At 45.7% G+C, this 21,778-nt stretch overlaps 1 protein-coding gene across 3 annotated transcripts in view; it reads left to right on the top strand.

Moving 5' to 3' along the window:
* ATM (ATM serine/threonine kinase) overlaps window positions 1-21,778 on the top strand; it is a 245,664-nt gene that overhangs the window by 65,696 nt on the left and 158,190 nt on the right. For all 3 annotated transcript variants that reach the window (XM_088456725.1, XM_088456727.1, XM_088456726.1), the window contains exons 10-15: window positions 991-1,362; window positions 2,337-2,534; window positions 6,709-6,804; window positions 14,623-14,848; window positions 16,732-16,857; window positions 20,641-20,766. In XM_088456725.1, the coding sequence (XP_088312851.1) occupies window positions 991-1,362; window positions 2,337-2,534; window positions 6,709-6,804; window positions 14,623-14,848; window positions 16,732-16,857; window positions 20,641-20,766 (1,144 nt within the window). The remainder of the gene's footprint in view (window positions 1-990; window positions 1,363-2,336; window positions 2,535-6,708; window positions 6,805-14,622; window positions 14,849-16,731; window positions 16,858-20,640; window positions 20,767-21,778) is intronic.

The following is a 21,778-nucleotide window of genomic DNA, read 5'->3' on the forward strand; positions in this document are numbered from 1 at the left end:
ACAATTACCTTTCAACTGGGCACCATTCCTATTAGCAGATTTTACATCCTGGTCTCCAATTTTAATACCTAAATATGTATTACCACTATTAGCAGTTCTTGTAACCTTAGCTAGAAAACTGATCCTACAATAGTGGCTCTCAAATACAGCTCCATCAATAGAAATGTTGAAGTTTGAAATGCTGTCCACACTTTATTTTGACAGACGTCTACGATATTGAAAAGGGAGTTAAGTAATTTTATGTAAAATGGGCTTTATATCTAGACTATTTACCCACGGAAACTTCTAATAAAATTATGAAAGTATTTGAGGATACCACTTGGGCATTACTTAGGCGTCTCACAGATATAACTGCTTGATAAGACATACCACTTTTATTTTTAGGTTTCCTAAAACTGTATCCGATGTGATTTTTAATAACTGATTGGCAACTTTTTTTTTTCTTTTGTTATATTATTTTATCTGATTTCTATCCCTTTTTTCTTTATTTTTTTCTTTCTTTTTCTATATAAAACAAAAATGTATTCACCGTTATTGTTGTAAATACAATGTAGTTTTAATGATATTTTGCATTTAATACAAAGTTTTACACTTTCTTATAATGTTGGCATTTTCTGAATACAATAAAATTGTTTTTCAAAAAAAAAAAAAGTAAATGACGTCCCAGGTGGCTAGGCGATATGTAGGGCAGGTGTTTAAGGCTTGATGTAGGACATGCAAGATCCTGTTTGCCTCTTGCTATGGAAAACTAAATAATAGATGAAAAGAAATCATGACAACATCTATGTACAAAACTATTCAGTGCTTTTGGTTTACATCCTATCTTGTAATCTTCTTGGGCATTTAGCATTAAACATTTCTGAAATTATGAATGCTATTTTACAGTCATATTGTTGGAATTTCTTTTTTTATTACCATATGTTTTACAGTATTAACTATTTAAAAAAAATATTATTGTTTTCTAATGCTCTTGACTGTGTTTAATTCAAGGTTACAAATTGTTGCTTGTTTGATAGCACGACACCCAACCAGCCTGCCAAATGGTGAACTGATGCCGTTACTGACTGTTCTTCACCAGCTTCAGGCCCAGCAGAGGCGAGGGGAGAGGGCCACCTTTGTGCTCACATGTTTGAAGGAGGTTGCCGTTTGCCAGAGGGAAAGAACAGACGTGACGATAACTCCAAAATCAGATCTGCAAAAGCTGTGGACAAAGATCTGGGCTGTTACGTTACGCAGCATTAGCTCTCCACAAACCGAGGCCGAGAGCTTTGCTTTGTTAGGTGTCATCTTACAAGGGGATCTAGTGCCAGCAGACAGAGATTTCTGGAAGGTCTTCTCTGGTTCTTGTGGAAAACCATCCAGGTAGGTTACACAGTGAGCAATGCCTGGCCCATTTCACCACCAGAGCCCATGCCACTGTTATAGGCAGCACAAGTTCTAGCTTCTATAATCTAGTCCCCTACTGTCACTTCTCTGATTCTGCAGAGGGAGGTGATGGTGAGTGAATGATACGGTCACTCTTTACTCCCGTATATAGTATAACAGCTACACTGACAGCTGGAAGTGAACCTTACTGGGTCATTCACTGACCAATACAAGCAATGAGAGGGGCCCAGAATTATAACACGGAATATGTGGTGACATCTATGCACGTTTTGAATAGAAACCATGATAGGATTACATATTTTTTTTTAAATTAAAGTTATTAATATTTCCCACAGTACATTTGCCAATAGGAAGAGTGGGCCTGATTCATTAGGGATCGCAACTGCGAATGAATGCAATAGCGATTATGCACGCAGTTCAACTGCGATAGTATGCTAATTAATTTCGATCGCAATGCCGCTGTAGCACTGCACAAGGAGGCCCACTTTACCTTACACACATCCGTAATGTTCAGCAAGACTGTGAAAACATTGGTACAATCGTGTACCATCGCAGCCTCATGCACACTTGCACAAGCTCTGACCTTACTCAGAAATTGTTAACTTCAGCACACGCTATCAGGCCTCAGGCTGCGTAGGGCACCGCAGTGGATAGTTTATGCACTCCTTTGCAACGGCGTTCAAACACACTGGTAAGCATGCATGTCCCCGACCCCCCCCACCCCACACCCCCCGTCACCTCCCACAAACGGCACTTCATGTCAATCACTCTGCGATGGGTCTGCGTAGCCCAGTGGCAACAATCGGCCGATTGCGTGTGTATTAGCAGTTGCGTTCCTTGCTGAATCAGTCACAATGTTTCAAATTTCCTGTGATGTGACACACGATTGTCTATGACTGGTATAGGGTAATATCTGAGCATGTGACAATGGTGTTCATACTTGCTTACAGCTCCACAGTCCACTGCTTATCTCTGGCTCTCACCTCCTGCGCTGTCCCGGACCATCTCACTTCAGGCATGGAACAACCTGTGCATGAGACCAATGGGGGCAAAAGATGGTTGAAAGAAGAGATAATTAAGTGGCTACTTTTCGGTCATCAGGATGATGAGATGGAGGACATAAACGAGCATGCCCCACTCATAAATAGGTCAGTATATATCTGGTATACCATCGTTACAGAATGCATGTTATTTTAAGTGGAAGCACTTGAACACAAGTCCAACCAGGAGTTAATATATGCTTGCATTTGTTTTTCTGCAATGTGTTTCAAGTTGTGTTATTATACTGTAAGGGGTATATTTACTAAAGTGTCGGTTTGTATAAGTGGAGATGTTGCCCATTGCAACCAATCCCCTGCGGTGGATTCGCATGTTAAGCATTTAATTAAAAGCGCTACATTGCCTATCCCTACGGTATCCTCTTTGAAGGACCCTACGGATAGATAGGTTGGATCTCGCCTTAAATCGATATACTCTCTTTCAGGGGCTGTTGCCCGTCCGACTATGGCTATTGCATGGGTGGCTAAAGCTATAGAGAGCTGGGCTGATGCACTTGAAGACTCTTTTCCCTCAGATGCTTATAGGGATCAGATGTCTTTCATTGCTCACATATACGAGATGCAGCTTCCTATATTGGAGAAGCAACATTGGATGCCAGTATCCTAACCTCCAGAGTCTCGGCCAAGGCGGTGTCTGCCTGCCGTACCCTGTGGCTACACTCAATGGAAGACAGATGCGGATTCCAAGAAAGGCCTAGAAGTGTTACCCTACAACGGGGAGATTTTGTTTGGCTCAGACCTTGACAAGATTCTAACCACATTGGTGGCATCAAAAACTGCATTTCTGCCCTCAGCAACTACTACTGCAAAGCTTCGGACTACATCTTTTAGGTCCTTTCGTCCTCAAGGAAAACCTAAAGGTCAGTCCTTTCCTAGGCATTCGGTTTCCACTAGGGCCGCCAAGCCCAGGACCAAGCAGGCCTGGACCAACAGACGCCCTGCTTCAAAATCCGAGGATAAGCCCTAGGCCTGATAGGACGGGCCTCCTTCTGGGGGATCCCAGAGTGGGAGGCCGACTTCTTCAGTTTGCCCAGTGCTGGTGTCAAACCACCACGGATGCTTGGGTAAGAGAAGTGGTCTCTCACGGGTACGCCCTCTCATTTCTTTGACGGCCACCCCAACAGTTTTCTACACAGGCTCTTCGACCCAAGCAAGGCCTTACAAATCCAGAAAGCTATACAAGCAGGGGTAATTGTGCCAGTCCCGCTATCTCAGCGGGGGGACCGGTTACTATTCTAATCTCTTTCTGGTTCAAAAGCCGAATGGGTCTCATCGGCCTATCCTAAACCTCAAATCCCTGAACAAATCCCTCAGGGTACACAGGTTCAGGATGGAAACCCTACGCCCTATCTTCCTAGCTATGGAGTCTTGGGACTTTATGGTATCTCTGGATATTCAGGACGCGTACCTACATGTACCTATAGCGCCCTCACATCAGCGATATCTCCAGTTTGTTATACTCCATTTTCAGGCTCTGCCCTTTGGACTATCCACAGCTCCACGGGTGTTTATCAAAATGATGGCTATCGGGGCGGCCCGCCTGCGTGGTCAAGGTGTCCGACTGTTACCATATCGGGACAACCACCTGCACTTATTAGGATCCCCAGAAGTGCTTCACTGCCATCTATGGCTAACCATTGCTTTCCTTCACAAGCACAGATGGTTAATCAACTGGAAAAAATCCTCCCTGAATCCCTCACAGAGAATGATTCATCTGGGAGCCCTGCTGGACTCTCAGGATAAGAGAATCTTTCTGGCATCAGACAAGATCTCCACACCTCAACTACGAGTGCGCAGATGTCTCCACAGTCACCGGGTGTCGATCCACTGAGCGATGCAGGTTCTAGGATCCATGGTGACCACTTTCGACAAGGTGGAGTATGCGCAGTTCCATTCCAAGCCTTTGCAAAGGCTGATCCTCTCCAGGTGGAATGGGTTACAGCATCGGATCAAAGCTCAGACAATGGTACTCTCTCCGGAGGTGCGTCTGTCCCTCTCTTGGTGGCTACAGACATCTCATCTAACCAAGGGTTGTCCCTTTTGGATCCCGGACTGAGTACTCCTAACAACGGACGCCAGTCTCCGAGGCTGGGGCGCAGTGACCGGTCCACACTCTGTTTAGGGTCGCTGGACATCGATCTAATCAACCCTGCCAAGTAACATATTGGAACTTCGAGCTGTCTACAGGGTCCTCATACTGGCCCAGAACATACTTCACGGAAAACCCGTACAGGTACAGTCCGACAATGCCACAACAGTGGCTTACATCAACCATCAAGGAGGCACTCAAAGTCGGGCAGCAATGACAAAAGTCATGCATTCTGATATGGGCCGAGGGTCACCTCCCGGCCATCTCTGCGGTGTTCATTCCGGTAGTTCCAAGCAGACTTCCTCAGCCGTCACGATGTGCATCCTGGGGAATGGTCTCTTCACCAAGAGGTTTTTCATTTCCTAGTCAGCAGATGGGGCCTCCCAGAGGTGGACCTCATGGCCTCCCGACACAATCACAAACTGCCAGTGTACAGGTCCAGAACAAGAGATGCCGAGGCAACCCATGAAGATGCATTATCAGTGATGTGGACCTTCCAGTTTGCGTACTTATTCCCTCCAGTCTCAATTCTTCAAGTTCTTCGGAAGTTCAAACAAGACCGGAGGCACTGTCCTGCTGGTGGCTCCAGCTTGGCCAGACATCATTGGTACTCAGATCTTCAGAGTCTTTCCATCGACACTATGTTCCTGCTGCCTCAACAACCGGACCTGTTGTCTCAGGGTCCTTGCTTATATCGGACCTGGATCGTCTGTCTTTGATGGCGTGGCTCTTGAAACATCCCTCCTGAGGTCCGAAGGATTCTCTACCTCTGTAGTCAAAACTATGCTCAGAGCGCATAAGCCAGCCTCTGCTCGGATCTACCACAGAGTGTGGCATACATATTTCCAGTGGTGTCGTACCAGAAGCTACGACCCCCAAGTGTTTAGGATCTCGAGAGTTCTGGCCTTGCTTCAAGCTGGATTGGACCTTGGACTCTGCCTGGTCTCACTGAAAGTGCATGTCTCTGCTCTATCCATTTGGTTCCAGCGTAGACTTGCTCCACTTCCATATGTCCACACCTTCCTCCAGGGTGTCCTCTGTATACAACCTCCCTTTGTCCCTCCAGTGGATCCATGGATTTTAACAGTAGTGCTTCATGCCCTCCAGGGTCCTCCGTTTGAACCCCTGGATTCTGTGAAACTCAAGTGGCTCACAGCGAAGACTCTCTTTCTCTTCTGGCTATGGCGTCCGATAGAAGGGTGTCCGATTCAGGGGCGCTCTCCTGTCGCTCCCCATTTCTGATATTCCATCAGGACAGGGCTGTGCTTTGGATTCACTCTGGTTTCCTTCCTAAAGTAGTTAGTAGTTTACACATTAATGAGGAAATTGTAGTCCCGGTCTTTCAATCACCAGACCTATCAGCAGGTGAGGCTTCCTTTTGGATGTGGTCCGTGCCCTCAGTATATACGTGGACTGTATCAGTTCCCTTTGGAGATCAGACTCCTTATTTGTGCTCTATGGATTTCACAAGAAGGGATGGCCAGCCAACAAACAGACATGAACAGCTTTGCAAGTCCTCTGTCCATACATATCTGAGGTTTTATGCCTTTGATACATTTGCCTTTCAGGATGCTTCATTTGGGCGCCGTATTCTCCTCTCAGATCAGTAGCGTCTCCACTCTTAAATGACTGCTTTGGGACATCCCCAAGGTCTTCCTGTGGAGCCCTATTGGACCCTGAAGAAGAAGAAAATGAGAGTTATGGTAAAACTTACCTTTGTTAACTCTCTTTCTTCGAAGTCCATAGGGTCCACAGGGCACCCGTCCTAAACACCTGGCTTCATATGGGCTATGTGTCTGGTCACTGGTTTCCCGTCTCCTTCTACGTGAGAATGTGGTTCTTGTGTGTACCAGTCTTCCTTCTCTCTTCTCCTCTTCCGGCATTTGGCTTGTCACGAACTGAGGTGCCTCTGGCTCGGGGGTGGGGACCAGTGCATCCTGAGAGCTGAAAGCTTTAACTGTGTGGTGCCCGTTCCTCAACCACCACCTACACCCCAAGGTCTCTCTGTGGACCCTATGGACTTCGAAGAAAGAGAATTAACAAAGGTAAGTTTTACCATAACGCTGATTTTATCAGTGGTAACATTTAAGTGAATTAAAATCAGTTAGAATATAAATCCCACTTGTTTGGAAATTAAGGATCGCAGAACCAACTCACTTGTGTTTTTGTTCACAGGTACTTTTCCCACCCTGCTTTGCAGAAAGCTATTGTGAGCCTCACAATGAAGGACTCTAGTGCTGCTATGACTTATTTTGGAAGTCATTTAGAGTGGTGAGTAAAAACTGTCAATTGTATAGTCATTATTATATTATCATATTATATTATCAGTAGATCGTGTGCTGCTGTATTGTGTGCATGCTTGTTGTTGGGCTTTTAGGATGTGCTGTATATTGATTGTGTGCTCATATGTAGTATAGTACCACTGAATATTGAGTTTCACCCTAAACAAGGTTCCAGGCTAACTCAAAGTCTGTTGTGGGTTCCTCTCTTGTGACTTTGGAACTGTTCAAGCAGCTACTAGTAAGATCCAGTACAATGTCCCAGGGTGAGATCCCCACTAGATCTACATTTTAATATATGTTGTATAATCGCCTACTGGTTCTGCGCCAAACACTTACGGTCAGAAAGAGGTAACCAGGGACATGCAGTCAGGGTAGTTAATCATTTTTATACTTAACACTCACCAGCTTTGTGGAGCTCCCCATGGCTGCAGTGAGATGAGAGATGAGGCAGCAAACAGCTCATCCTCACTTCTGTATAGTGAGACACTGCTTGCAGAGCTGCGGGTGGGGCCACACCACAGGCAGTAAGCTGCACAGAACGAGAGCTAATAGAGACATGCTTCTGAGTATGATGGACACCTTGGATGTGTCATGTGGAAGTTCACTGGAGTGTTTAGAGATTGGAGCTCAGCAGCAAGAGAAGACACAGTGATGCACGTAGGAGAATCAATGGACTCTGAAGCTTCGTGTAGTGAGGGGAGAGTTACAGTGAGTAGGGGGTGAGATAGGCTCCCAGCACTCAGACCCATCTCCATGTATGCCTCCACAGCCATTGACCTCACTGCACGTCACTGGAGGTAACCATAAGCAGGCTGTAGACACATAAATTACTTGTATTAAAAAGTCAAGTGCTTATGTTAAGAAGACAGGCGTGTACGACATGAGTGATTGGGGCACACAGGCCAATTGGCAGTTTGTCACTTTATTTACCTAAGACAACACAGGTTCTTTTAAGTACTTTTCTCTAACAGCCTATCTGCAGGACACTGGTAGACAATAGGGCGTAGAGGGCGCTGTTCCAGGGGCAGACACAAGTGTAAACTAAAACTTGCTTGTGGGCTTCTACCTCTACAACTCATCGCTATGATGCAAGCGCAGTCTCAAACTATTGCTCCATTGTCGACATTGCCTCCATCTCTGAATCAGGCCCTATATCAAAGTTCTGATCAGGTCATCTGGACCATGATTATGGCCTGGGAACCAGAATTTTCCCGGAATTACCACAGCATTTGGAAGATACAGATGTGTCCTCATACATCTAGCCTCCTTGTGCTTTAAACAGCCCTTCTAGTCGCACCATGTGTCTCGGTAGCAGTGAGCGTCTTTTTGTGCAACTTTTTACCTTCAAATGTGTCTTATTCACACAGCGATGGGAATAGGACACGCACACAGCTTCTGCTGATTAAAATTGTATGCGGCATCCCTATATTCTGTGTGCAACTGCAGGTGTATCTGCATGCAAAATGCTACGTTACAGTGTCAGCAGCTTTGCGTCCTATTCGCACCGCTCTGTGGGGGATCTAGCACCCTAGACCCCAGACTGCAGGCAGGAACGAGGGGACAGGTAAGGCGGAACCCTGCTTGTGGGGATCCGCATGCATGTGCAGTCTTACCTCCGTTCTTGGGAGACAGACCGGAGGCGCTGACGTGGACAACGGTTCATCCAGGACTCCACTAGACCCACCAGGGCATATATACTACTGGCGTAGGGCATTTTGTAGGGCCAGGGGACACGGTGATTAAAGTGACTTTACGCTTATACCATTCCCTTTCTTCCGATATAACCCTGGCATACTGAAGTATAAGGGCTTCATTGTACCTCACATCTCCATGTATTTGTGAAGGCCGTCACATTCTTGCAAAGGCAAGAATGACAAGCAGCCCGCTTCCCCCCACTCTGGTATCTTATAAGTCCTGCTCAGCAGGCTTAACTTCATAGGACATCATTCAGGATGGTCTGTGTGCATCTTGTTATACTGCCCCGGGCCCATCAGCCCCGATATCCTCTCCTCCAGACCCACCCTGGGCTACCTTTTCACAGGTACTGGCCTTTAGTAGCTCCCCTTATGGCAGGGGTTCCCAACCACGGTCCTCAAGGCACACTAACAGGCCAGGTTTTGAGGATAGCCATACTTGAGCACAGGAGTCTTAATTAGTACTCAGTTATTTTGATTTAACCATCTGTGCTCAACCCTGGCTATCACTAAAACCTTGACTGTTAGTGTGCCTTGAGGACCGAGGTGGGGAAACACTGCCCTGTGGGATGGCCACAACAGGTACTCCCTGCAAGTCCTTTGCCTCCCCCCATGGGTAGAGGTGCTTTCTACTTCAGTGCACAGTCTGGCAGAGACCTCTACAGCTATTCAGCAAATGCTGCAAAAAAAGTGGCCTTAACTAGTAGATCTACTTAGCATGCTGTGCATCTTCCCAGTCGACCCAGCTATTAGATTCTAATTTATCATCTGGGGAGGCAGAAGATGCAGACTTCTCTCACTCTGACTCCCATTCAGGAGATGAGGAGCCCCCTTCTAAATTGAATATACCTGCACTTGTAAAAGCTGTAAAATCTATTCTTCAAATAGATAAAACAGAACCTGTCCTTAAGACAAAGCAGCCAGCTTTTAAGCGACAAAATGTGATTTTTCCAGAATTCCCCCATTCCGATCAGCTATTTGATCATATGAGTGAGGCGTGGACTATGCCTACTAAAAGATTTCAGCTGCCTAAGCATTTAAGCTCCTTTTATCCTCTTCCCGCTACTAATGGCACTAAATGGGAAGTTCCCCCAGCAGTGGATTCCCACGTGACATGTTTGGTCAAAAATGCTACCTTACATATCCATACTGCAACCTCCTTAAAGGAGACTATGGATAGAAGGATTTAGGCTTGTCTAAAGTCTATATACTCTCTTACAGGAGCTATTACTCGCCCTGCTAGGGCTACGGCCTGGGTGGCAAAGGCCATTGAGAGTTGGGCTGGAAGTCATTTCCCTCTGATGCCTCGAGGTAACAGGCTGTCTTAAATATCTCACATTAGTGCGAAGTCTCGGACGTCATCTTTTCGGTCCTTTCTTCCTCAAGGAAAAAGAAAAAGCCAGTATTTTCAAGGCATCAGGCATCAACTAAAGGCTTCCAAGTCTAGGACCAAGCAGACCTGGGCCACTAGACGTCCACCTACCAAATCTGAGGACAAGCCCTCATTCTGACAGGGCTGCTCCCAGGGTGAGAGGCCGACTGCTTCAATTCAGTGCTGGCGTCAGACCAGAAAAGATGCTTGGGTAAGAGAAGTTGTCTCTCACGGATGTGCCCTATCCTTCCTGCCCTATCCTTCCAGCAGTTCTTTTGCACAGGCCCTCCAGCAGACCTAGGCAATGCCCTGCTGATACAAAAAGCCATTCAGTCCATATTACTCTCGAGAGTAATCATTCTGATCTCCGCACAGCGAGGGGCGGGCTATTATTCTACCTTTTTCTTAGTTTAGAAGCCCAACGGGTCTCATCGCACTATTCTAAACCTCAAGTCTCTGAACAAGTTTATCAGGGTGCCCAGGTTTTGTATGGAAACCCTCCACTCTATTTTTCTGGCTATGGTGCCTGGGGACTTTATGGTGTCACTGGACATTCAGGACGCTTACCTACATGTATCTATAGCGCCCTCTCATCAACAATATCTCCGGTTTGCTATACTACAGCAACATTACCAATTTCAGGCTCTGCCCTTTGGCCTTTCAATGGCTCCTCGGGTCTTTACCAAGATCATGGCAGTTATGGTATATCTTCGTCGTCGGGGAATCGGACTGCTCCCATATTTAGACAGCCTCTTGCTGTTGGAGAGCTCCCCAGAAGTGCTTCACCGCCATCTACAGATAACCATTGCCTTTCTACAAATGCATGGTTGGCTGATCAACTGGAAAAAGTCTTCCTTGACACCTTCTCAAACAATGGTACATCTGGGGACTCTCCAGTCCGGAGAATCTACCTAACAGGAGAAAAAAATCTCTGTATTACAGCACAAGGTGCGTAGACTACTACACAGTCACAGAGTGTCCATTCACTCTGCAATGCAGAACCTGGGATCCATGGTGTCCACCTTCGACATGGTGGAGTTCGCTCAGTTTCACTTCAGGCACCTACAACACCTGATCCTCTCCTGGTGGTACGGGCTGCCTCATTTGCTCAGATCACAGTTGATGAATCTATCCCCTAGAGGTTCGTCTGTCTCTGGACTGGTGGCTACAGATATCCCACTTGGACAAGGGATGCCCCTTTTGGATCCTGAACTGGGTAATCTTAACCACGGATGCAAGCTTCCATGGGTGGGGCGCTGTGACTGGCCAGCACTCCTTCCAGGGCCGCTGGACTCAGACCGAGGTAGTCTTACCAATCAACGTCCTAGAACTCCGAGCCATCTACAGAGCTCTCACTCTGTCTCAGGATGTCCTTCAGAGCAGGCCAGTACAAGTACAGTACGACAACGCCACGGCAGTGGCCTACCTCAATCAACAGGAAGGCACTTGAAGTCGAGCAACAATGGCAGAAGTGTCCCACATTCTCAGATGATCCAAACGCCATCTCCCAGCTATATCCCCAGTGTTCATCCCAGGAATTCTCAATAGGGAAGCCGATTTCCTAAGCCGTCACGACATGCATGCCGGAGAGTGGTCTCAACATCCAGAAGTCTTTCAGCTTCTGGTGGACAGATGGGGTCTACCAGATGTGGATCTAATGGCCCCGAGACACAATCACAAACTTCCAGTGTATGGAGTCTGGACAAAGGACCCCAACGCGGCCTTCGTGGACGCATTATCTGTGAAATGGTCTTCCATTTGGCGTACCTCTTCTCTCCAATATCCCTTCTTCCTCAAGTTCTTTGGAAGTTCAAGCAGGAAGGGGGCACAGTCCTGTTGATAGGTCCAGCTTGGCCCAGACGCCATTGGTACAACGACCTACAAAGTTTCTCCATAGACGTTCCTCTAAAACTTCCTGTATGACTAGACCTGTTGTCTCCCGGTCCCTGTCTACATCTGGACCTGGCCCGCTGTCTTTAACGGCTTGGCTCTTGAGACATCCCTTTTAAAGTTTAAGGGATTTTCTGGCTCTGTGGTCCAGACCATGATCAGTGCTCATAAACCGGCCTCTGCCAGGATTTATTACCGGGTTTAGTATACATATTTCCAGCGGTGTGCCCCTAGAAACTATGACCCTCGGTTTTTTAAGGTTTCTCAAATACTTGCCTTACTTCAGGCTGGATTGGATCTTGGCCTCCGCCTAGCTTCTCTGAAAGTGCACATCTCTGCTCTATCTGGTATTAGTGACTAATTGCTCCTCTACCAGATGTTCACACCTTCATGCAGGGTGTGCTACATATACAACCTCCCTTTGTCCCTCCTGTGGCTCCGTGGGATTTGTCAGTGGTGATCCACGCACTTCAGGAACCTCCATTCGAACCCTTGGAATGAGTGGATGTCAAATGGCTCACTGTGAAGACTGTTTCTTCAGGCTATAGCATCTGTCTGTCGGGTCTCGGATTTTAGGGGCGCTTTCCTGTCGTTCCCTCTTTTTAGTCTTTCATCAGGACAGGGCTGTTCTTAGAACGCGGTTTCCTTCCCAAAGTGGTTTCTCGTTTCCATATTAATGAGGAAATTGTGGTTCCGGCCTTAACATTACCAGACCTCTTGACAGGGGAGGCTTCCTTGGATGTGGTCCGTGCTCTGAAGATCTACGTGGACCGTAGATCAGACTCCCTTTTCATCCTATACGGATTCCATAGGAAGGGATGGCCAGCTAACAAACTGACTCTGGCCAGATGGATTTGCATGACTATCTCACAGGCTTATGCGCAGACTGGCTTTCCTGTGCCAGCTACATTATTCTACTTGCTCTGTGGGTCCCTCGTGGGCACCCAGCGGGTGCCTCTGCTGAACAACTATGCAAGTCGTCCACCTGTTCTTCTGTCCACACCTTTCTTAGGTTCTATGCATTTGTCTCTCAGGATGCTTCCTTCAGACACAGGGTTCTCCTGTCAGCTCAGGAGCGTTCCCGCCCATGAACAACTGCTTTGGGACATCCCCATTGTCTCCCCTGTGGAGCCTTATGGACCTTGAAGAAGAAAAGCAGAATTATGGTAAAACTTACCCTTGTTAAGTCCATAGGGTCCACAGGGCACCAGTCCTGACACACCTGGCTTCTAAGGGTTTCTTCTCTTGATCACCTTCTCTGTGTGAGAGTGTGATTCTTCAGTGTACCAGTCTTCCTTCTCTCCTATACTGCTTCTGCCTTGGGCATGTTAACAAAACTGAGCTGCCCTCAGGCTGTGGACGGGGTATAGGGGGGGAAGGACTGGAGCATCCTGGGATTGAAAAGCTTTGCTGTTGGTGTCCTGTCCTCCAGGTCCCTTCTACACCCCATTGTCTCCCCTATGGACCCTATGGACTTCAAAGAAAGAGAGTTAACAAAATTAATTTTGGTGTTGACACACAAAATAATAAATAGGGCCAGGTAAATAGATAAATTAGGTTACCTATCAAGTTATGCTCATAAGTTCCTTTTATTTGTTTACACCCATCAGCCATAACATTAAAACCACTGACGGGTGAAGCGATTATATCGTCAAATTGGCACCTGTACTAAAGGCATATAAGGGATTGTCCGATCCATCGCTGTGGTTACAAAGCACAAAAGATATTTATTAAGATGCGAGGGGATTGCACACTCAGAGCAAACATATTTTACAAGAATAATCAAATTCAGACAAATAAGGAAAAACAATATATCACCAAGACTAGCATGTGCGGCTTGTCTAGCACAGGAGTGTGTCTAGGATACTGTGCCATCCAACGGGTCTGAGTAGTACATAAATATACAGGGATAGAGTCATAAATTACATAATTTCAAACATGTTTCAAGTACACATGTCAGTCTCCTATAGGTCCAGGCATCAGGGCCTCGAAGAACATGGTGGTTAATTAGTGGATAGAGTCTCTGTTTGTTTGGAATCAGGAACCTTCTGATAGTGTACATGTTTAGCCTCTGGTTCTCGAAGGTGCCCGATGTGTCGGGCTTGGCAACTAAACGAGTTTCTATGGAATGGGCGATATATCTATCTATCAGTGTGTACCCAGTTAAGGGACAAGGATTGTCTGTTATTCTATCATACAAAGACAATGGTAATAGCTACAATGTTGAAATTAGGATAAGTGCTAGTGGATTTAGCAGAGACACACACAATGATAATTGTTTGCTAACCAATTAAGAATAGTAAAAGGCAATAAACAATGTTTGACATCCCAAGGTTGAATCTAAACAATTTAAACAAGGACTCAGTAATACCCCTTTCAGACATACTGAGATTCCCGGGAATTTGGCCTGCCTCGGCCAATTTCCTGAGATGTCGCGTATGTCTGAAAGGTACCTACCCAGGAACACGTTCCCGGGTAGCTGACCCTCCAATCGACCAGGGAATTTCCCAGGACTGAAGTCCCGGGAAATTACCCTGCTTATGTCTGAATGGTGCTACCTGTGAATTTACTCCTGGGCTTCATAAAAAAGCTTGTGATTGGCCGGACACGGTTGCCTGTTGATGACATCATCACTGACAGCCGGAGAGGGCAGGACAGACGCCACACAGAAATCAGCGCTACAAGGCTGATTTTGGTGCCGGCAGGGGACATCAGGATCTCACACTGTACGGATAAGCACGGCAGGATAAGATGTAAAAGCACAGTGTATAGTAAATACAGTCTATGAATAATGTGTACGTTTGATATGTTTCACCATAGAGTGATCTCTCTTTTTTTATCCTATTTCCAGCTCACACCATAAAAAGGGGAATGATGAATGCAGTTTCTCAGATACTGAGGAGCTCTACCTTCTCTCGTCATTCAATGATATTACTGTGCCGACCAGTGTGGCTGCCTCAGCACCTGGCAGAGAGTCCAGCTCCCCATGTCTGACCGTGCATCAGTCTATCAGAGAGAGGCTGGAGTTTCACCTACTCACTTTTTCTGAACAGCTACATAACAGCTACTCTTCTGAGGTATTGATGACTCTATCTAACTTCCTTGGTCATGGTCATTTTAACATGTGTTATATTTTTTTTATTCAGAACTGTTACTTGCCAGTATGAAACCAGGGTTATTGCTTTGTCCCACAAAATGAACGTCCACAGTTGCACAAAACCAATTTTCGATTCCATTTAATGAACACTATTGAGAGATTTCTGCATGAGTTGACATAACAACCAACTACGGCAGCTGTAGGAAACTGGCATGTTGACACAGAGCTAACTAAACGACCTGTGTGACAGGGATAAAGACCACTAAAGTACTGTGTTGTAGGTAACTACATGCAAGATGTGTTGTAGATTACTGCAGCCAACTGATGCCTCTTTATGAAAGAACCTTATTCCCACCTAAAGTGCACATGATAGGGAGCTGGGCTGTTGACCTATAACCAACTAAAGCGCCTATATGGATAATTAACTACAACGAACCTGTGTCATAGATAACTACTTCCAACTCAAGCACATTTACAATAGGAAACTACAGCCAATTAAGGCACATGTGATAATAAACTGGGCTATTTTCATACATCCAATTTAAGCCACTGTGTGATTCATCTAGTAATAAATCCTGACTGTACTGTATTTGTAATTTTTATAGTGCTACTAGCAACCCGCCCCTGCTTGGCACAGAAGCAATTTAATCTCGCCAAAGCCCCCTGCATCTCATAACAACCTATGCCATGCCACCACAGTTCCCTGTATCTCACCACAGCCCCCTGCTTCTCACTCCTGCCCCCTGCATCTCACCAGTGTCACTACAACCCCCAAGGCTACCCTGCAGCTGGCTGGGGCTTGGCCACTGGGATGTGCTGGGAAAGGCAGGAGGATCATGAATGAGAGATTTGTATTGTAGCTGCCATAAGCATTATTAGCTGCATCACCCCAGGACTGGGGCACACTGGTGATGAGCAATGTCCTCTTTGCACAATGTACCCTATATTTCGCAAGATGTGCCTCCAACTTCCATAGGCGGTGCCTCCTTTTCACCACGGGTGTGTGGCTGAGCAGGAACATCACACTGGAGAGGGAGCACTTGATGCTGGAGGAGTGGTGGCCGGAGTCTGCCTGCAGGTTCAGCGTAGGGATGGACATTGGATTCGGATGGATACTAACCATCTATGTTTTTGTTCCAATGGTAGTGTTTTTATCATTTGATGGTGAGTGTCCAATGTTTGCCATCATCAAATGGAAACCATTCGATGGTGTTCCTATGGATGTTTTTTTTTTTTTTCTTAATTCCTGATGGCTATGCCTCCCCTGGCTCCTTCCTGGCTACTGTGTCTGCATTAGGGCATCTTCATAGGTTTGTTGGAGGCTGTCTCTCACTCTCTGTCTGCCTCAGACATGACCCCGCTCAATCCCTGACTCCCTTCCCTCTCCAGGCTGTTGCTAAGCAATAGGGCACATTGCTAGCTCAGATTGGCTTTCACAGTCTCTTGCTGTTTTAGCACCCTGGCCAAATCCTATACAGCAGATTTGGTGCAAGATTTTCTCTGTGACTTTGCTCACTAAAATCGTCACTACTCAACTCCATTCTGTCACAGATGAATGGTTCATATGCCTAAACCTTCCTCGACCAATGCAGTATAGAATAGTGAAAAGCCAGTGATTCAAGAGATTAGCCTGATCAAACAAGCAGACCCCTAAACTGGGGACTTTATTTTACATATAGAGAGATTGTTGATCTCTTTAATCATTTATACTTGAGCTTCTCTTAAAATGGTTTTAATAATTTGCATTTTAATATTTTTATGCAAATAAAGCACATCTTTTGAATTACAATTGTAATTATTTGAAAGGAATGTCAGTCTTATTTACTGTATAGATGTTATATTTTTCTTTATTCTTTCATGAAGACCACACCTGCTCATAGCCTGGTCCGGTGTGCGAGTCTGTTGACTGGAGTATTGGCCTGTTACTGCCATACCGAGGTCATCACTGTAGAGGACGCCTTCAAAGCTACTCTCTTCCAAAAGGCAAAGGTGAGTGCTGCTGTCACGTACCTGCGTTTCACCCTTTCCTGTAAGCTATGTACAGTGAAAAGGCATGAGCTAATTGTTATAAAATGGGTTCAGTATTCTGCGCTATGTGTATAAAAATAGAACAAAGCAGCTCAGTAAAAGGTAAGTACAGTAAAAATATATATATACGAGCACTAACAAAGTTAAGAGAAAGTATAGAAACATAAAAACACAAATAATGATTATAGCCCTTTTAGGTACAGGTGGGAGCTAGTGGGGCATAGATGCTAAGTCAATTATAGCAATACACATTGCGGTCTGTGAGGTGTGGGCTGGATGCTAATGCTAGCCCTAATAAACCCTACCTCTAGGGACTGCAGTCCTCCGTGGATTACTGTGAGCCGTCAGCGGGCGATCAAATTACCGTGTCACCCACCGATGACGTCAGACGCCCAGGTTGTGTATGGCAAACACTGATGTCTTCGTGTAAAGTACTGCTTCCACTTTGCTCTGTCTCCCCAACGCGTTTCACGCCACTGTGGGCACTTTTTCTAGGATGAAGCAGATCTTAAAAGATTATTTCAGATGGCGAAACGTATAAGAAACTCGTGAAAGACCCGACTCAGGAATTTCAAAGAAAACTTACTCAACAACTAGAAAAAGGCCTCCTTTTGGGAATAATTACACAGAAAGAATTCGACTATATTCATGAAGAACTTCCAAGAATCCCTACCATGTATCATTTACCCATTGTGCATAAAAATAGAAATAAACCACCGGAAAGACCAATAATCTTCGGAATAGGATCGTTATCTGAAACCTTTCTAGATATCTGAACTTTTTCCTACAACCTCTGGTAGTACAACAAAAAAGCTTTCTAAAAGATACTATGGGTATTCTCCAAAAAATCGAGATGATTGAATGGAAAGAGTCTTACATCCTATGCACAAGTGACATTACGTCCTTATATACGGTAGTAAACCATGAAGCAGGTTGTCAAGCTACACGACATTATCCACTCAATCGAAAATATCAAATATCCAAATCAACTTCATAATGGACAATATTGATTTTATTTTGCGCCACAATTACTTTTGGTTCGATGGAGATTTCTTTTTGCAGTTACGAGGTACCGCAATGGGAACATCCTTTGCACCCAGTTACGCCAACCTGTTTGTGGCGTGGTGGGAGGATCAAAATTTATTGAATAACAACCCGTTTAAAAAAGAAATTCTTCACTGGTCGAGATATATCGATGACCTATTCTTTGTGTGGAAAGGTTCAAAAAAAGACCTGGAAAAATTATTTACACACATGAACTCTAATAATTTGAATTTACAATTCACAACAACCAACAGCAAAGAGATGCTGATTTTCCTTGATTTGGAAATTTTTGTGAAAGATAACAAAATCAACACTAGAACACACACAAAGGAATGTAATGGAAACAACACTCTGGCCTTTCACAGCAACCATCACCGTATTTGGTTACAAAATATCCCATATGGACATTTCTGTAGAGTTCGAAGGAACTGTTCAGAAGCTTCAACATTTAAAGAACAAATTAAACAAAAATTCTTAGATAAAGGATATAAGGAGACAACTTTACAGCAACAACTGAACAAAGTATCTCAATTAAACAGAAAAGAGCTTTTAGTATATAAAAGTAAAGAAAACCAAGAGATGGAAAGATACCCAACCTTCATTACACAATATAATGTAAATTATCGAGAAATTGAGAAGATATTGTCAAATTATTGGCACATACTCATGTTAGATGAAGAAGCCAAGAAAATACTGCCTGAAAAACCAAGAGTGATCTATAAGAAGGCCAGAAACCTCAAAAATGAAATGGTGTGAAGGTCGTGGATCTTCCACTTCATCTTTTCATTTACCGTGTCTTCTTCTTCTTCAAAAAGGACTTGATGCGGGCCTATGCCTGGGATCGCTTAAAGTGCAGATTTCTGCTCTTTCTATTTTTTTTTTCAGCGTCATCTAGCTCTGATTCCGGAGGTTCAGACCTTTTTTCAAGGGGTACTTAGAGTTCAGCCTCCCCTTTGTGCCTCCCACGGCTCCTTGGGACCTGAACCTCGTTTTATCCTTCCTTCAGTCATCCACGTTTGAGCCTTTGTAGGACGTGGAATTGAAGTATTTAACTTGGAAGATGATCCTTTTATTGGCCCTGGCTTCGGCTAGACGAGTGTCGGAACTTGGAGCTTTGTCCTGCCGTTCCCCTTACTTAATTTTTCACGATGATAGGGCGGAACTTCGTACCCGCCCTTCCTTTTTGCCCAAGGTGGTCTCGGCGTTTCATCTGAACCAGTCGATTGTGGTACTAGCCTTGTCGGACTCTTCCGGGGATTCTCACTCCTTGGATGTTGTTCGGGCACTTCGCATTTATGTGGCCCGTACTGAAGGACTATGTAAATCAGAGGCTCTGTTTGTCCTTTATGATGCTAATCGGCGTGGCAGGCCTGCGTCTAAGCAGACTTTGGCCAGGTGGATTCGTCTGACTATTCGTCAGGCATATGTTGCTTCTGCTCGACCTCCGCCGGTATCCATCTCTGCGCATTGTACGTGCTCTGTGGGTACTTCTTGGGCGGCACGTAGAGGTGCCTCGGCTTCACAGCTTTGTAGAGCAGCTAAATGGTCTTCAGTGCATACTTTTGTACGTTTCTACAGATTTGACACTTTTGTGGCTTCTGCTTCGAGTTTTGGTCGCAGTTTCTTGCAGGGCGTTCAGCACTCCTCCCCCCAGGAGGGTGGCTTTGGGACGTCCCTACTGTCATGAACCTCCAGTGTCCCCTAGTGGATGAAGGAGAAAAAAGGATTTTGGTACTTACCATTAAATCCATTTCTCCGATTCCACAGGGGACACTGGACGCCCGCCCAGTGCTTCTTGCCTGCTTACAGTTATTGATCTGCTTCAGTTCTATTGCAGTTTTGGTCCGTTCTGGTTGTGTGACTGTTTATTCCTGCAGCCTGTTGGGTTTCTGCAGTACGTCAGTATGTTGCACTGAGTTTCTTTTTCTGTTCTCCTTCTCTGTCGTTCTGTCTGTTCTCCGTCTCCTCTCGGGCTCAGTTCTTAAAACTGGGGCTGATGGGGCATAGAGGGGGAGGAGCCAGTCACACTTGGATTTTTAAAGTGCCAGGCTCAACTCAACCCACCATCTATACCCCACTGTCATGAAGCTCCAGTGTCCCCTGTGGAATCGGAGAAATGGATTTAACGGTAAGTACCAAAATCCTGTTTTTATCATTTTTACTATGTGCATACCACTCTTTTTGTGATGGCACTTCCTGTTTTTAAAAGATTTTAATAAAGTTTCCCTATAAAAGGACAATCTTTTAAGATCTGCTTCATCCTTGAAAAAGCGCCTGCAGTGGCGTGAAACGCGTTGGGGAGACAGAGCAAATGTGACGTCATCGGTGGGTGACGCGGCATTCGATCGCCGGCTGAGGGCTCACAGTAATCCACGGAGGACTACAGTCCCTAGAGGTAGGGTTTAATAGGGCTAGCATTAGCATCCAGCCCACACCTCACGGACCGCAATGTGTATTGCTATAATGGACTTAACCTCTATGCCCCACTAGCTCCCACCCATGCCTAAAAGGGCTATAAACATTATTTGTGTTTTTATATGTTTCGGTACTTTCTCTTAACTTTGTTAGCGCTCGTATATATATTTTTAATGAGCTAATTGTTGTTTTTTAAATATTTTGTCACAATATACTTTGTGCATTTGCATAGAAACCAGTTTGCAGGAGGAGTTATGCCATTCTTCCTATGTTTTTGTTTTACAGATGTTGATGCAGTGTGCCAGTGAGAGCACTTCATTCTTAAAAGGAAAACTAAGTGAAGAGACTAACATTGTCTCATTGGGAACATTCATTTCCCAGTGTCTGAGCTGTGTGTGTAACTGCACAAAGGTAATTTGTCACATTTAAATCTGTAGGGTATCACAAATATGGGTACAATAGCATAACGCTGTCTGCCACGGTCCGGAAATACTCTCCTTATTTGCTCATATAGGCAATGTATTGTTCTGCAACAGCACACTGCCACCAAAAACGAGCAGTCTCCCTTGACCGTTAGAGATAGCGTAGGACATGCTGGATTGTGTAGTTCGCCACATTGCAAGTACTGTACATAATATTTAGCATTTTGTTTTGATCTTTTGGTGGAATTCGCCTTTAATTGATAGCACAGTAGACTGGACCAGCAGCAGCTCCTTACCTGTCTGATCGCTGGGCCTGTAATTGTGCACATGCACAGGATCGCTATCCCGCTCATGTCCACAAATTAGTAAACTGGCCGGTTCCTAGGGACTGCATCGCCTGCAGCCCCTAGAAACTGGTAAGGGCTGCTGTAATAGCAGGGGAGTGGCTTCCCACAGTGATCGCAAAATACGCGTTATAGATCGTTTTTACGTGCTACAGGAAACTTGGGACCCAGTTTTTAAAACTGATCGGGTCCCGCAGGACACGCTGGCGCTGTGTGTACCTCAGTAGCCAATCAGCGTGCACCGGCCTGACCCCAGCCATTCACCACACGGCGCGTCCTCCCAGCCAATCACTACACGGCGCCGTCCTCCCAGCCAATCACTGTGCAGCGGCTTCCCCCAGCCAATCACCACGCGGCGCCGTCCCCCCAGCCAATCGCTGCATGGTGCCATCCCCCCAGCCATTCACGAGGTGCCGCCCCCCCAGCCAGTCGCTGTGCATCGGCTCCTCCAGCCAATAGCTGTGCATCGGCTCCTCCAGCCAATCGCTGTGCATCGGCTCCCCCGGCCAATCACCACGTCTCACTGTCCCCTCAGTCAATCGCCGTGCAGCGGTGTCCTCCCAACCATTCACCACGTAGTGGGATCTTCCTAGCCAATCGCCCTCGCTGTTTCAGTCCTGACACTTCTTTCCCCATAAGCCCACTCTCCAGAATCCA

This window comes from Taudactylus pleione, unplaced genomic scaffold (assembly GCF_031769625.1).
Source record: "Taudactylus pleione unplaced genomic scaffold, aTauple2 ptg000711l, whole genome shotgun sequence".
Classification (NCBI taxonomy): Eukaryota; Metazoa; Chordata; class Amphibia; order Anura; family Myobatrachidae; genus Taudactylus; species Taudactylus pleione.